At 51.7% G+C, this 16,683-nt stretch overlaps 4 protein-coding genes across 4 annotated transcripts; 3 read left to right on the top strand and 1 right to left on the bottom strand.

The window, feature by feature from the left end:
• Nucleotides 1-358: 358 nt before the first annotated feature.
• Nucleotides 359-2,224, top strand: ASPACDRAFT_33113 (putative CTP synthase; the record flags this gene model as incomplete). The annotated part of the gene is made up of 3 exons (XM_020199932.1): nt 359-383; nt 456-591; nt 649-2,224. 3 exons carry the CDS (start codon nt 359-361, stop codon nt 2,222-2,224), a joined length of 1,737 nt encoding a protein of 578 aa, XP_020053627.1.
• A 2,694-nt stretch (nt 2,225-4,918) lies between these two features.
• Nucleotides 4,919-5,398, top strand: ASPACDRAFT_62957 (uncharacterized protein; the record flags this gene model as incomplete). Its single annotated transcript, XM_020203841.1, has 1 exon — nt 4,919-5,398. The coding sequence occupies one exon, from the start codon at nt 4,919-4,921 to the stop codon at nt 5,396-5,398; it is 480 nt and encodes a 159-aa protein (XP_020053626.1).
• Nucleotides 5,399-7,710: 2,312 nt separating this feature from the next.
• ASPACDRAFT_62956 (putative GTPase activating protein (Tsc2)) lies at nt 7,711-12,210 on the bottom strand (the record flags this gene model as incomplete). The annotated part of the gene is made up of 1 exon (XM_020203840.1): nt 7,711-12,210. The coding sequence occupies one exon, from the start codon at nt 12,208-12,210 to the stop codon at nt 7,711-7,713; it is 4,500 nt and encodes a 1,499-aa protein (XP_020053625.1).
• Nucleotides 12,211-12,999: 789 nt separating this feature from the next.
• ASPACDRAFT_124163 (putative chromosome segregation protein Cse1) lies at nt 13,000-16,676 on the top strand. The gene is made up of 8 exons (XM_020196719.1): nt 13,000-13,277; nt 13,402-13,712; nt 13,766-13,936; nt 14,014-15,338; nt 15,389-15,471; nt 15,526-15,829; nt 15,888-16,067; nt 16,124-16,676. The coding sequence occupies exons 1-8, from the start codon at nt 13,208-13,210 to the stop codon at nt 16,566-16,568; spliced, it is 2,889 nt and encodes a 962-aa protein (XP_020053624.1). The 5' UTR covers nt 13,000-13,207; the 3' UTR covers nt 16,569-16,676.
• Nucleotides 16,677-16,683: the final 7 nt, after the last annotated feature.

Genomic DNA, 16,683 nt, shown 5'->3' with positions numbered 1-16,683 from the left:
GAACTCAGTTAACCAAGGTCACTTATGTGACTCGACATGACTCAAACTAGCATGGACGGTGATATAGTCGGTAGGGGTTCCCAGGAATAGGTTCCTGGCTCTATATAACCAAGACCAAGGCATTTTCGCCGAAGTGGTAGCGAGATTGTGCTAGGTTCTCTTGTGAGTGTGCCTGTCGTGGCCAACCCGGGAATCTACTTTTATCGGAAAGTTTTTTGATAAGATAAGTTCCCCCGCCACGTGACTGCTCCACCGATCGGAGTCACTCAACTTTTTTTTCTGCCTCGTCCTTCCACCCCTCTTGCGGCATCGTTCACGTCTGTCGTCACCACAAATTCTACGGTCGGTTGCTGCAAAGATGAAGTACGTTCTGGTCTCTGGAGGTAAGTTAGAACTCATTGTTTCTCTCCCGTTTATCTGTGTCCGAGTCATCTAACGGGGAACTCCTCAATCAGGTGTCATTTCCGGCGTGGGCAAGGGCATTATTGCCTCCAGCACCGGTCTGCTCCTCAAAACTACTGGTCTTACGGTTACCAGTATCAAGATCGACCCTTACATCAACATCGATGCGGGCACTATGGCACCTACCGAGTCAGTATCTTGAGATCCGGCTTTCTGGTGCTGACCCCGTTTATTGACATCCCCCAGACACGGTGAGGTCTATGTCACTGATGACGGCGGTGAAATGGACCTTGACCTTGGCAACTACGAGCGCTACCTGCTCACGTCGCTCACTCGGGACCACAACATCACCACGGGAAAGGTGTACCAGGATGTCATCAACCGCGAGCGTATCGGCCACTACTTGGGCAAGACCGTCCAGGTCGTGCCCCACATCACCGACGCCATCCAGGAATGGATTGAGCGCGTCGCCCGGATCCCTGTGGACGAGTCCCGCGCCGAGCCGGACGTCTGCATTATCGAGCTGGGCGGTACCGTCGGAGACATTGAGAGTGCTCCCTTCATCCACGCTCTGAGCCAGCTGCAGCGTAAGGCTGGCAAGGGCAACTTTGTCCAGATTCACGTCTCCTACGTGCCGGTCATCCCCCCCGGACCCGGTGGTGAGCAGAAGACGAAACCCACACAGAGAGCCATCAGTGATGTGCGGAGTGCCGGTCTCAGCCCGGACCTGATCGCCTGTCGCTGCGAGCAGCCCCTCGAGGCGAGCACGATCCAGAAGATCGCCAACATGTGCTCGGTCGAGCAACACCAGGTCATCGCTGTGCACAACGTGACGACGACGTATCACGTCCCCCTTCTGCTGGAGAAGCAGAAGCTCATCAACACAATCACCCAGATGCTCGATCTCACGCCGATCCAACCCACCCCCGAGCGGATCGAGCGCGGCAGCCGCATGTGGAAGGACTGGGTCGACCTCGCCCAGGGACAGGATTTCCTGCACGACCCGGTGACCATTGCCCTGGTTGGCAAGTACACCTCTCTCCACGACGCCTACATCAGTGTGTCCAAGGCCCTCGAGCACGCCGCCATGTTCTGCCACAAGAAGGTCAAGATTATCTGGGTGGACTCGTCGCACCTGGAGGACGGAACCGCCCCCGCCGACTACCACAAGGCGTGGCATTCCGTCTGCACCGCGGACGGTGTCCTGGTGCCCGGTGGCTTCGGCAACCGCGGTACGGAGGGTATGATGAAGGCGATCACGTGGGCACGGACCAACAAGAAGCCCTTCTTGGGAGTCTGTCTGGGTATGCAGCTGGCTGTGCTGGAGTACTGCCGCAACGTGGTGGGCATCGAGGACGTCGGCAGCGAGGAGCTGCACCCGGCGGCCGAGAACCACGCCATCGTCTACATGCCCGAGGTCGACAAGGGCAAGCTTGGCGGGACAATGCGTCTTGGCAAGCACCCCTGTATCTTCCAGGAGAACACCGAATGGTCCCGCCTGCGGGGCATGTACGGCCCCTCGGTCTCGCAGATTGAGGAGCGCCACCGTCACCGCTACGAGGTCAACCCGGCCATGATCGAGCAGATCGAGAAGGCCGGTCTCACCTTCATCGGCAAGGACACCAAGGGCGAGCGGATGGAGATTGTTGAAATCAAGGACCACCCCTGGTTTGTCGGCGTCCAGTTCCACCCGGAGTACCTGAGCCGTGTCTTGAGCCCCAGCCGGGCCTTCCTCGGTTTCTTCGCTGCCGCCGCCGGCTGCCTGGACGAGGTCTCCAAGGCCGTTGTCCAGGGCCAGCGCAGTGTTGCTCGCAAGCAATAGGATGCAAAACTTGTGGATTACGAACGGGGAAGCAGCGGTACGACTAGTAGCCTTGCGGGAGTTCCATTGGGAGGGATTCTGATGATGGCAATCATAACTTACTTTGCTTTCTGGGCGTTGTGAAAATATAAATTTGGTAGTTTAGAAGGCCAGTGTGTGTGTGTCAAATGCAGTTTGTGACTTATTGACTTATGAGTCCCGTTTTGTTGTATGTACTTAATGTCGAGGAGCTGTCTTCTCTCCTGACGAGATGAATAGATTTCAACTTTGTCGTGTCGCAGCGTACGCACTTGTGGGTTCCATCTAGAAGCCCGCGCATCTCGTGTATAATCTTTCCCGAAGTAACCACACTGGACATAGTATAGTTGTCAAATTGTGAACCGACTCCGCATCGAACGTGACAGCTTGATTGGACTGATTACATGCGACCCTGAAGAACCGATGCGCATGTCCAAAGGTTTGCTATTCTGCAAGATCAAGATCGTCGCGCATTTCCGATCGCAATTGAGAATGTGGGGATGTGGTTACTGGGTGAACATGGCATATCTCGGGTATTTAGTCGATGTCAGTAGTTAGCAGCGTAAGCAAGGATTAATGACGCATGGTAAGAATGCGAGATAATCAGCATCCCGCATGATCATTGCTCGTGAACTTTTTGCCTCGCGGGAGGGGATGAGAGTGCAAGGTAGGTAAGTATAAACAAACCACTTTGTCTCTGAGCCAAAGGGGTTCGTCCCGCGGGTTGGAGTTTGTGCGAGGAAAAAGAGAGACAACCCGCGTTACCTATATATATCTTAGAAACTACCCATTGTAATTTCCATAGGTGTGGGTGTAAGTGTGGGTGGTAACACAGACATTGTGAACTGTGGGGAGGTTCTTGAGGTGATCCCTTAAGGTCAAGTTACTATATATATTCACGCCGCCTTAGTCGTAGCCGTGCCGTAGTGTTGATGTTTTCTGGAACTATCACATCGACTGCGACAACCGCAGCAAACCAAATCTACGCTGTCATATGTCGAGGACATGGGAAATACGACAACCGTCGCGTGATATTTTCCCCTTTCCCCGCAATAACCTCACTTTGTTCTGGATGCTGGTGGATGTGGCTGCTGTCAGGGCCGGGTTTGGTGCCAACGGTAACGACGGAGTCCAAACCGTCGTTGTGTTTCACCAGTGAGAGTGACAGATGGAGACTGCCAGTCTGACAGGTGGTTCTGATGTCACATGTGTCTTTTTTTTTTTTTCGTTCTGGTTGCTGGTGGTTGGGGCCAGCACTGCTGCATGTTTAGGCAGTATAGTCGGAGTACACAGATAGAGACAACAATCGATTGCGTAAAGAAAGAGATCTTTGACCCATGATGTAAGTATTCGAAAAAGTTTTCTTTTTGTTTTTGTTTTTGTTGTGGTGGGCGCGAGTGGATCATTCAGGTACGGGGCATTTTCCTGCTCCAGTCGGTATCCGGAGTTTCCGACATGTCTTGAAGAATGTCTCACTCCAGTTCAACATGGTGTGTTATGTTTGTGAACTCAGAGATGCTGCTGTTCGTGCATGGAATGGTGACTGGCCTTTTGTTCTTTGCTCCTCTCTTTTCACTTATTCGTTGGATGTGGAGGTGGTCTTACCTGATAGTCTTGGGTAGTACTGGTGTATTGTACGAGGTTCGAGTCCAAGAAGATGGTTCAGGGGGGGGCAGCTAAAAAAAGGCCAACGTGAAAGTGGTTCAGGGACAGTCGAGGTCCGATAGGCGGAGAGATGGAAATTACCAGTTGACCAGCAAACTTACTCTGGTTAGTCTCTCAATAGTCGCCCTTGCTTTTCCCGACCGAGCGAAAGTCTGGACTTGGACGGAGTCCGACTAAGGACTAAGTTGTGCCTAAGCGCCTTGCGCCTCGTTCCTGCTGCCGTCCAGCCCAGTTCACACTGACAGACAGACACTCCCCTGCTCTCTCACTCTCACTCTCACTCTCACTCTCGCTCTCGCTCTCTCCATTCAAACCCTTTCTTCCCCCCCCAATCCCACTCACTCACTCTCTTTTCTGCTTTTCTTCCTTTCCCCCCGTTCTTGTTGCTAATACTTCATTCCCCCAGCGACGACTTCCTCCCTCCTCCTCCCCCCCCCCCCCATACCAACCCCTCCCCTCATTCTTCCTCCTTCCTCATCTTCCTGCAACACCACCGTCACGTTCTCTTTCCACCTTTAGCAGGTGTCAGCTTCACTCTTTCAGCTGCTCATCTTGCTGTCCGTTCGTTCGTCCGTCTGACTCCCAGCCTGGTCGATCTCGATCTTCCCAGCGAGATATCACCGACCACGCGCCTAACCACCAACCTCGACCAACCGACCCCGTACATTCTCTCTTTTGTCCTAACGACCCTGAGTCCTTGATCAGCGTCTCAGCTGATTCTTGTCGCCATTCTTTCGTCAGACGATCATTTGTTGGAGACTATTCTAGGTGATCGCCCTATATTCTACCACCGTTCCTTCGCAGTCACAATACGGCCGTCGTAGAACGACATCGATTTTTGAAACCTACCTGTCACGAACACCACCTCGTTCGTCTACCACTTTTACCACTTTGGACCGGATCTCTTCGAAAGCCCGAACCGGAGACACTCCTTGAACCCGTATCACAATGTTGAACACCATTTCGAAGCTTGCTGCCCGCAATGATAGCAGTGATGGGCTGTCCCCCGCCATGGTCGACCTTCTTATCTCCCTCCTCGTGCTCGTCCTGCTCGGTCTTGTTCTGATCGGTGCTCTGCTCTTTTTGCGTCGTAGACGGGTGAGCCGTGACCACTCCGACCTTCCCGTTCATAACGGGCAATGCGTACCCAGTCACCGCCGCTTCACAGTGTCCGCTTCGCCCAATGCTAAGACGGAGTCGGTCCTTGTCTACGATGAAAAACGCAGCCTGATCGAGAACTCTTCGAGCCCCCCGCCTAGCCCCGTCCCCGAAATCCGCATTACTTTCCCGGAGGAGGAAGATGAGTCCGGGAAGCGCAAGTCCGGCCGTGTGGTGGTGGTGCGGATCAGTGAGGCTGGCAGTGTCGGCTTGGAGCCCTGCAACGACGAGTTGCCGCCCTATCAAACGAGCGATGCGGAACGGTTCCAGTCCTTGGATATCGAGCGCATGGGTGGGCTCAAAGAGAAGGAGGCTTCCGCTCGATGGAATTAAGAGACTTGCCGGTGAACATGACGCGGCCATTTGATGCTACCATTCGTTATCAATCGATTCCCTCAAATGACCGAACCCACCTGCCGTCGCCTCCCTGCACGATACTCGAAAAAACATCACGATATCCCACCAACCGCTTGTTTCGTTTCCATATCCATATTTGAAGACTTCGATTTGTTGTCCTCCGGGACCATGCACATATGCAAAGTCCTCCGTCCTGTTATCGTCACCATGCCCAGCGAAACCCCTTAATCTCCGCCGCCATTTCTACCATCTTCCTCACATTGGTTGGGCGAGCAGGAGCCCCGAATCTGCTAGGGGCCAATCGCTGGGTTACATCGTGTACAGCAAAGGGGATGCTGGCTCTTCTTGATTCATGCTTCTCTGTTTCTCCCTCTCATCCTTTTCGTAAGGCGTTCGATTCTTTTGTGCTTGGTCACTTCGGTACTTCTCGCCCTGCCACGTTTCTAGGGTCGAGAAGTCGTTCACGTATTTGGTTTTGTTGAATGTCTCTTTTGAGCCTTCTGCATACTGTTTCTTCTGCCACTTTACTATTCTTCCACCACCAGCTCCGAACCTTTTCTTGTCTCGGTTTGTCCCTCAAGGGTGACATGCAGCTGGGTAATGTATGTAACTATTTTCGAAGCATCGGGCGGCTTGTTATTGGCCCGTCTCGATGAGTTTCTGGCCACTCAGGTACATGAATTTTGACTCCCATCACTCCTTCGAAGACAGCCTGTCCAATATTCGATATACTAGAACGTAGTTGCGCATCGTGTTGGTTTGGGTGGTAGCATGAGGGACGCTTTATCTCTATTGACGTATACGCGATGACGACATTCGTATTAGCTCGATAGAAGACTGGAACTTTTCGAGTCGAGACCTAGTTGTTCTTGAAGGTATGGTCGTAGAACCCATGGCCATTATGTGGGGTAGTCGCCATCCCCCATCGAGAACCACTGCGAGTGCAGTGATGAACTTCGCCCTCCAGGGTGGGCGTGGAGGTCGTCCCGGCCCCGCTACGTAGCCCTTCTGATCTGATGACCATGGCGTGAAGCAGCCCTCGACCGCGCAGTCCAAGCTGAGTCGGGAGAACCTCCAAGATTACCCTACTAGCAGAGTGTGGAAGGGAGCCCCGGGTTCACCTGAGCATTGCGCGAGTATAATAACTCGCTCCCCTTCCCATGTCCCCGGTTCTCTTTCCTTCCTTTCCCTTGTCGAGTACCGAGGGCCTGGGATTTGGGCTGAGCGAGCATCAAGGTGCTGCAGCTGTGTCGATTGCTTGGGGGCAGACCGATTGTCCAGGCAGTCCCGGTGGGACTCGAGCCAAACTGTCTCTGTCTGTACTGCGCGAGGTGTTGTTGCGTGTTGGATTGTACATGTCCAGTCCAGTACGACCGTACACAAATGTTTGTTTCCAGTCACTCGGCGGCATGGCCATATCTATCCATGTCACTCCCGGACCGCCCGTCTGGGTTTGGACTTCCTGTCCCGTCTGTCTGGGGGAAGGGTTATGGGCTGACTCGGGATGATTTGCGCTCATGGGCTGCTATCCACCTCCGCTCGCTCCCTACGGGGAAGAATCTTATCTTATGTATATTATCGGTGGATGATGATGATTCTATGGGTAGAGGGAGTAGGTCCCCTTGACAACGGACAACGGATCTTGTCAGCTGAATGATCCGGAATTATCGTGCCTGTACTTCTGGAACCATGGTAGCGAGCTACAGCGAAGCCTACGCTCGAGGATAAGACTCGGCTCGTAGCCTTGGCCCCATGGAGTTCATTCCAAGTATCGACTTTTCTCTTCAATTGAGTACAATACCCCAATTCCCTAGGCGACATAAACTGCCAGGCTTGACCAACCGCACTACATAGTGTTTGTTTCCAGTGTGTGTGACAATGAAACAAAACCTAGCGTCAAAAGTTTCGAAACCCTGAGCAGGCTGAAACTGACAGAAATGGGGGCTTGGGAGATTTTCTTTTTCCGAACAAACAATCGAAGAACAACTTTTCTTGCACGCTGCATGGCAAATGGGGGTATTTACAAGAAAACACCGCAGGACATAAGATAAGATAAAAAAAAGTTAAGATATACATTTCGTTCATCATGGCAGTGGTGTGGGAAAATAAGAGACATGGATGATAAAGAGAAAACAAAAAAAGGGAGAACCGTTGTCACGGGGTACCGAGCAGGCTTTCCTCCATTCTGCATGCTGGATTGAACAGCAGAACTTTTCACCTGGAGGCCGGATTGCCGTTGAGATGTCTCATCGTGGCCGGAAATAAGCACGATGACGGGGAAGCCTAACTCAGCGGCCCCAGCGGGAAAAGTCCAGGTTCTGAAGGATGTTCGCATCCGCTGCTGCGTTCCAGTCCATGGAGAAGTCACTCTTGACCGAAGCGGCGCGGGTCGGGAGTTCCTCGGAGAAGATGTTGGCCTTCGTGTTGCGTCGCTGGCCCGGGTAGGTGGCCTCGGTGGTCTCCGGGTTCTGCGCCTGGGCGCCGAGGGTGCGCTCGCGGAGTCTCTTGATCTCGCGCAGCCGGTTGCGCCAGGATGAGACGTGCTCGCCACCTTGGCTGTTCCAGACGAGGGAGAGCACCGAGGCGTTCAGGGCAAGGATCCGCACAAATGCCCCGAGGTTCTTCCCGGAGATGACCTTGGGCACGGCGGCAGGCGAGATCTCGGGAAACCCGGGTTTGCTCATGACTTTCACCTGGTAGAATAGATTGTCGAAGTTGCATCCCTTCAGGTCGGATGCTCCCGCCTCTTCTGTGACCCGGCAGATGGGATTGATGACGATGTTCACAAAATTGAATTGCGATGGCACTGTGTTGAAGTTGAAAGGCGTATTCGACCGATTGAACACGATATTGACAAAGTCGTTGCCAAGATGACGCTTCTTGTTGATGCAGGCTGGATCGTGATCGAAGTTTGTGGGCATCATTGTCGCGACGTGGAACACAATTTCAGTCACCCGATCCCTCCAGGCATAGGTGGAATCACCATCGGAATCAGCATGTAAGCCCTGAGTATTGAAGCGGGCACCCTGGAGAGGAACCTTGGTTCCAAGCTTCGACAGGAAATACTCATAGTCGGCGCTACCACCAGTGTTGGACAGAATCTCGGCCTCCGTGGTTTGGCCGTTCTCAACATACAGCACGCCAACCTTGTGCCCATCCACGATGTCATTGCGGTCAAAACTGCTGAGGGCCCGCCGGGTCATGTCATCATCGGGCAAGAGGATGGGCTGCATAACGGTAGGTGTCGGGAAGGCCGTGGTGGTCAGCTGCAGCATTACATGACTAGGTAGAACGGCAGTTCGCATGGCGTCAGAATGCAGATGGGCATCAGGAGCCGCGGAGACTTGGTGAGCTAGGACAGGTGCGGTGCGTTGCTGATACATCGCGTACGTGGTACCTGATGCCTGCCTCTTTGTCACCTGGGTTAAACCGGAGACCCCGGCTGTCTCCACTGTCACGATACTCATGCCGACAATCCAGGACTTTTTCGACGCGGGTCCATCTTCAGGAGAGGGTGGGAATGTCGGGTACGGGATGGTATCGCCGAGATCTGAGAAAGCGGCTCTCTGCATCAAATCGATAAATACTTGACTTTGTTCTTCAACCGTTTCCTTCCCATGCTCATCCTTGAATATGAGTCTGCTGGTGATCCAGTTGACATGTTTCGCTCGGTCTTGCAGCTTGAGAGACAGAAACCAGAACACCATGACATGATATGTCAATGTGTAAATGTACTTGGACATTCCATCCTCTGACGACTCCGGGAGAGAATGCAAAGACCCGGTGCTTCCAAGTCTAACAGCGCCAGGAGTGACTCGGGTAGGTGAGTCTGTTTTGAACCGACTCTCTCTAGAAGTTTGCAAGAATCGAATGCATATACCAAAGACCGTGCGGATTTCTTCGTCACGCAAGTTGACATAGACCTCAGGTAGGCGGGCGAGAAGGGCCAGGAACTCCAGAATATGAACAGCGAGATTAGACATCGTAATGACTTTGGACATTTTGTCGAGGATTCCGTTCAATGACTTTGTTACCGATAGAGGGATTTCATGGCAACAGACAGATAGGGCATGGATACAACCACGAGAAGTGCCACCCCAAGATCCGATGATACCCATCATGAAGGCGCGCACAAGCTCATCTTCTTCACTCTTGGCAAAATGCTCGTGATAACTGATCAAAGCGCATAGAAACTCGAATATGTACCCGGCAACATCAGTCTTCTTGGTGCCAGTGGACGGTGGCGGTTCACGAAAACTATCGTTCTTGACCTGATCACACAAGACACTGCGCAGCAGCTTAATCTGAGGTACAGCGTTGCTGAACAGGTCCTTGTTCTGTAACTGAGCTGCCAAGTGGGTCAGCACATAGCTGTAGATATCCCAATTTGTTTCGCGCTGCAAGAGTGATATGACCGTCTCCAACCACATGTTCGCCTTCAAAGCTACCTTCTGTGTCGGGTCCGATTCGACCGGACTGGATGCATTGGCAGTCGCGTAAGCGTAGACATAAGGGCTAGCCTCAACCGGCGGTTCCTCTGGGAGAACTTGGGGTGTGGAAAATGTCCAGACAGGGGGCGTCGGCTTGGAGGATCGAAGGGAAGCAACGGAGTTCTGTCTGGCTGACCTGGAGAAAAGACTGCTTGAGGGCTCCCGTGGCAGGTGTCGACCAGCTGAAATGGTTCGCCCTTGGTCGTTATCGGCACTCTGGTCACCACTGAAATCTTCATGCGGCTTGGAGCCAGCGTCAAAGCTTCTACCAAACACGTGCATCATGAAATCATCTTCAGGAGTCGAGACAACAGTAATGGACCCGGCGGCATCGCATCGCAATCTGTAGAGTAGCTTGAGAGATGCTAGACGCGAATCTACTGGCCATTCAGGAGACTGCGCTATCTTCAGCAAGGCCTCAAACACTGAGGTAGCCTTGTTTGCCGACATGTTAAGCGTTCGCAAAAAAACCTTCACAAGTCCAGCCGCACAAACATTAGCTAGAGAGGACTCTAATACACTAGTGAACGATTGACGGTCAGGAGATAGCGCGGTTGGCTCCGAAGCCGCGAGACTTTCCTTCTCCAGGTCCTTACTCATGGGAGAGCTGAGGACTTGGATTAGCAGATCAAATGATTCCTGGTTGTTGATTGTGATGGAAATGGCAACCAGAAAAGCGACCAGTGATTCTAGCAGCATTATGTCATCCTCCTCATTGAATTTCTCCAGCATGATTTTGAGTAGGCCTTTCTCTTCGAAGTAGCCAAGTGATTCGGGACTGTCAAAAGATTCCTTCAGTGTCTCTAGCGCCGTGACTCGAACCTCGGAGGACTTAGTGCGTGAGAGAATGAAGCAGCGAATCAATCTCTGGGAATGCTGTAGCCAGTTGTCATGTCCAGGAGAACAGAATCGCTCCTCCCGCATGGTCTCGAGAACGAGCTCAGCCTGTGGAGGCTCGATAAAGCGACAGGCGTTCATGAGGAAACGGGTTGAGTCTAACCGTTGCTGTTTATTCAAACGATCCCAAAGAGATTCAAGGACAGATGCTATCTGGATGGTGTTGGCAAGAATACTGGATTTGGAATCATCAACAACGCTGCCTTTGGGAGTGATTTGTTGAGAGTCAGAGAGTGTGGGGCATGCTTGCTCAGGTTCATCGACAGCCCTGGCCGAACACGCATTCATCAGGTCGACGAACGCGCCCCAGTCCTTTTCCAGAGCCACTTGGACAAAGTCTCCCTCCAAGATATTCAAACATAAATCCAGGATGTCTGCCTCCAGCCGGCCATCATCCTTCACCGTGGCGGTCTTCAAGCAGTCAATTAAATGTTCGAATTGTAGTTCTGGAATCCCGTCCTGGCCGTGTGCACGAATTATGTCCGTCAACACATACACAGTTCCCCGCACAACGTTGAGGTTTCGACTCTTTTCTTCAGAACATTCTGTCAGGAATGTATATAGCTCGTTGACCATATCAACCTTCTTCTTTGACTTTGCCAAACTTCGAACAACTCTTGACGTCGGACCTGACAGAGGTTTAACAGAGGCGTGAATGCTGCACAAAACTTCAAGCAGAGGAATGAAGCTTCCATCGGGCACGTCTGCGTAAAGAATGACCGCATCGAATACGCTGAGTGAGTTCTTGATATCTGCAGCAACGCTTGTCTTTCTGCAAATGATGAAAAGTTGTTCTAACAGTGCTTGTACTTCTTCACCGGTAGGGGGCTTCCGCTGAAGAGTGATAAGATCGACCACAAATTGCAGAACGTCATCCAGAACGGCATCGTCGAAGGCGTGTCCATTTGTCTTTCCCGGCTTCACCTTTCTTGCTTTCATCCGAACGGAAGAGATAACCTCATAAAGTGGAACAAGGCAGGCAGATATCACGGGAAAGACAGAAGAGGCGGCGAATTCCAGTTTCCTGCCATGGTCTGATAGCATTATCAAAGCTTGAACACGGGCTGGTGTGACATCGCTTTCTGAAGGACTTGATATTGACTCGAAGATCGTGCGCCGGGCTGCTGGGGACAGATCTTGTCGTGCCGCGACAGCTTCGAGCAGCAGTGAACCACTGCGTCGAGCCTCTGGGGAGCTCTCATTCTGAATCAGATATGCTCCTGCTTCCCATAGAGCAATAGCTTGTTCCGGAGTGTACCACTGAACCGACTTCGCAACTTGTTCCGCCTCCTCGATAGCATGCCCTAAATTCTGCTTCTGGGTCAGGATTCGGAGTGCCGCATCGAAATCCCGCGCACCCGAGGTGTCGGATGAGCTGGAAACCACGCTTCCACGATGCATTGATGATTTCTCTCGCCCGATTAAGCTTTTATCGCGCTCATCCGTTGGTTGTGAGGCCTGAAATTACTGCTGTGTGCGAGTGACACCAAGGAAAACGACCTGAGGTGAATAGTCCTAGGGAATAGGAGACGTCGGCGAGAATTGCTTTTGAGTTTTGAAGCTGAGAGGGAACTGCAGCATCGTCAGATTGCATGCGTTCTTATAGACTAGAGGGTTATATTTGGCTCTTCAAGGCAACGGATCGTATAGCTGGCGGATGACTGGTTAGCAACGGGCCGTGACTGGGAGTTACAGATGCCATGGTCGGCTGAAGCAGGCAAAGTCTAGAGCAGTGTTCCACTTCGCACGCAATCTCACATACTATTGGCAGGTCACATGAAGATTTGAACAGCGCTTAGAGGTCCGCGAAGGGTTATGAGGCTTGGATCGGGCGTTACACTTAAGAACTGTCACGACCTCTTTGAATCGATAGACAAATATACCCCGCAGTAGAAAGCTAGGGTTTTCTGCGGCGGGCAGTGACTATATTCTCAAGTATAAGGATAGCGGTCTTGAATAGACACAGCTGAGTGAAACTATAGTAAACAATTAAATGAAATTAGATTATATCCAGAGCAAGAAAGTGCCAAGCCACTTTTCCCTCAGAGCATCGATGATGATGATCTGGCGGAGGTCGGGAAGGGTTTGATCCGCATGATCACCTGACCCTGAATAGGCAAAATCACCCCGCGGTGGGTTGCCCTTCACCGCCTAGATTTTGCAAAGCAACCGCCAAACAAACTGCCCAAACCAGAACTTTAGCTCCCTCCGCCTCTCACTTAACCTTAAACCATCTTGCCTGAACATATCATTTGGTTTACAAACGGAGCTTTGCCCACTTTCTTTAAAAAGTGACAGTCTCCTGCTGATAGCAAGCCAATTCCGCTCAATTCTCGGATAAACCTTCTATTATCTGTGTCATTGCCTGGGCAGCTTGATCACTACCCCACTCCTCAAAATGGCTGACGGTCTTGGGGCTGTTGCGCAGCTCCTTGAGGCAAGTTTGGACCCAAGGCAAAACAAGCAAGGTTAGTCTTGTCTTTTATCTTCCTGTTGATGCTGCAGTCTCGCTTCAGTGCTCTGTCCTGTCAAACACTTTTGATGGTCATTCATGCACTTCGCAAAGCATATGTCTAACTTTTTTTTCCCTAGCCGAACTTGCTCTCCGCCAGGAGGAGAAAAAGCCGGGCTTCTCTTTGCAGCTTCTTCAAATTACTGCCTCTGCTACCTACCCTTATACTACCCGCTTGGCTAGTTCGCTTTGCTTCAAGAACTTCATCAAGAGGAACTGGACCGACGAGGATGGAAACTACAAGCTCCAAGCGGACGAGGTTGCCACGATTAAGCGGGAGTTGATCAGTTTGATGATCTCCGTGCCTGCAGGCATCCAAAGCCAGCTCGGAGAAGCTGTCAGCGTGATCGCTGATAGTGACTTTTGGGAGAGATGGGATACCCTAGTGGATGTAAGTCATGGCCGTCGCATACTCGTTGCAGGGCTCTCAATTGACCTCTGTAGGATCTTGTTTCCAGGCTCCAACCGACCAACCCCACTGTCAACAACGGCGTTCTCCAAGTCGCGCACTCAATCTTCAAGAGATGGAGACCATTGTTCCGGTCGGATGAGCTGTACAGTGAAATCAATCACGTTCTCGAGAGATTCGGCAGTCCCTTCTTGGCTCTGTTCGAGGTACATATACTCCGGAATGCCCTACCGTCTATTCAAGACTATAGATTTGCGGTGTTCATGTGCTGATTTGGTTTTAGGGCTTGGATGCTTTCCTCCAACAAAACACTGCCAACAAAGAAAATCTCATCCAGGGATTCACCCAGCTCAACTTGATGGTCAAGTTGATGTACGACCTCTCTTGCCACGATCTTCCACCAATGTTCGAAGAAAATATTTCAGGGATAGCTTCACTTCTACTTAAGTACCTCACATACGATAACCAACTGCTGCACACCGATGATGACACCGAAGCCGGGCCATTGGAGTTCGCCCGCGCCGGGATCTTCCAAGTCTTGACTCTTTATGTCCAGAAGTACATGGATGAGTTCAAGCCTCATGTCGGCCAATTTGTCGAAAGCTCCTGGAACTTCCTGACCACCGTTGGGCAGGAGACCAAGTACGACATTCTGGTTAGCCGAGCTCTGCAGTTCTTGACTTCCATTGCTGGCATGTCTGAGCACGCAGTTGTCTTCCAAGCGGAAGGCACACTTGGCCAGATCATCGAGAAGGTCATTTTGCCCAACGTCAGCTTGCGCGAATCCGACGAGGAGCTTTTCGAGGATGAGCCCATCGAGTTCATCCGTCGTGACCTTGAGGGTTCCGACAGCGATACCAGACGCCGTGCCGCCACCGACTTCTTGCGTCGGTTGTCGGAGAGATTCGAAGAATCTGTCACTACTGTTGTCCTCAAGTATACGGAGCACTACCTTGCGGAATATGCCAAGGATCCTGCTTCGAACTGGAAGGCCAAGGATACCGCCACTTATCTCTACTCCGCAATCGCAGCCAAGGGAATTGCCACTGCCAGTCACGGTGTAACAGCCACGAACTCGCTCATTAGCATCACCGATTACTTCCAGAAGCACCTTGCTGCCGATCTTGTGAACAGTGAGGGAGTCCACCCAATTCTCAAGGTGGATGCCATCAAGTATTTGTACCTCTTCCGGAGCATCATAACCAAGGAACAGTGGCAAGAGGTGCTTCCTATGCTTGTCAACCAGCTTGGCTCTTCGAACTTTGTTGTGTACAGCTACGCCGCTATTGCTGTCGAGCGAGTTCTCTACCTTGCCGATGCCCAGGGCCAGCCAATTATCGCTCCTGGCACTATCACTCCCTTGGCCAAGGATCTACTCGAACACATTTTCTCCCTGATTGAAAAGGACCCCGCTCCCGAGAAGGTTCAGGAGAATGAGTTCCTGATGAGATGTGCCATGAGAGTTCTTATCGTCATCAAGGAGGGTGTTGTTCCCCACACCGACAGTGTCCTTCAGCACCTGATCAATATCACGACTGTGATTAGCCGCAACCCCAGTAACCCTAGGTTCTATTACTTCCACTTCGAAGCTCTGGGTGCCTTTATCCGGTATGTGTGCAATCTGGCCATCCGCGCTCCAAGCACTGACATTTCTCTAGTTTCGCCGCCCCCGCCAATCCGGAGAAACTCGAGCAAGCTCTTTACACGCCTTTTGCTGAAATTCTACAAGGTGACGTTCAAGGTAATATAGTCTGCAAGCATAAACTCTCACGGACTGTTGCTGATATATGTACAGAGTTCATGCCTTACATTTTCCAGCTTTTTGCCGCTCTTCTCGAGGCCAATCCTTCCGGAACCTTGCCGAGCTATTACCAGAACCTGATTGGACCTATTCTCATGCCTGTCATGTGGGAGTCGAAGGGTAACATTCCGGCGCTGGTGCGGCTGTTGTCCAGTATTATTCCTCGTGGTGCTGAGTACATCATTCAAAATGACCAAGTTGCACCTATCCTTGGTATCTTCCAGAAGTTGCTCTCCACCAAGACCAACGAGGGTTATGGATTCGACTTGTTGGAGGCGGTCGTTACAGGATTTCCTCCGTAAGTTGACCACTCAAGCAAAAACTTATAATAGAACATGTTGCTGACAGCTTCGCAGTGCGACACTTGAGCAGTATTTCGTCTCCATCATGCAGGTCATCCTCACTCGTCTCCAGAATTCGAAGACTGAGAACCTTACTATTCGATTCGTTCGTTTCTTCCACTTTGTCTCCGCACAGGACGAGAAGGGCTACAGCGCCGACTTCTTCATCCAAGTGGTTGACAAGGTACAACCGGAGTAAGAATCTTTCCGTCCCAGTAATCGCTAGCACGTATGCTAATCTATGTTCAAAGCCTGTTCACGCCTATCTACTTGAACATCATTCTTCCAGAGACGCAGAAGCTCGCCCGTCCCTTGGACCGCAAGACTGCCGTGCTGTCATTTACCAAGACTCTGGCTAATTCGGAGGCATTTGCCAGCCGCTATAAGAAGGGATGGGCTTTCACCTGCGAGGCTCTTCTCAAACTTTTGGAGCTTCCTCCTCTTCCTGCGAGCAAGGACGACATCATTGCTGAGCACGACGTCGAGGACATGGCATTTGGTGTCGGTTTCACCGCACTCAACAGCATCCGGCCCGTGCCTCGTGATCCTTGGCCCGAGACCGGAGCTGATCTTAAGGTCTGGACGGGCAAGTACCTGAAGGAAGCGGACGCTAAATCAAGTGGCCGGATATCTGGCTTCGTTCAAGAGCGTCTAGGTGAGGATGCCAAGCGCGTGCTCACCAGTTACATCGCATAAGCAACTTCGACTTAGGTTGTCGTCCTAAGTCTGGGTACTTTGCTGGAGTTTCTCAATTTTTTTTTGCATATTCCCCTTAAAATAAACCATGGAGAGGAAATAGTATGTGGGAGCA

The sequence above is a fragment of the Aspergillus aculeatus genome (genome assembly GCF_001890905.1).
Source record: "Aspergillus aculeatus ATCC 16872 unplaced genomic scaffold ASPACscaffold_14, whole genome shotgun sequence".
NCBI classification, from domain to species: Eukaryota; Fungi; Ascomycota; class Eurotiomycetes; order Eurotiales; family Aspergillaceae; genus Aspergillus; species Aspergillus aculeatus.
The sequence above is the reverse complement of the archived record's forward strand: the minus strand, read 5'-3'. Positions and strand labels throughout refer to the sequence as shown.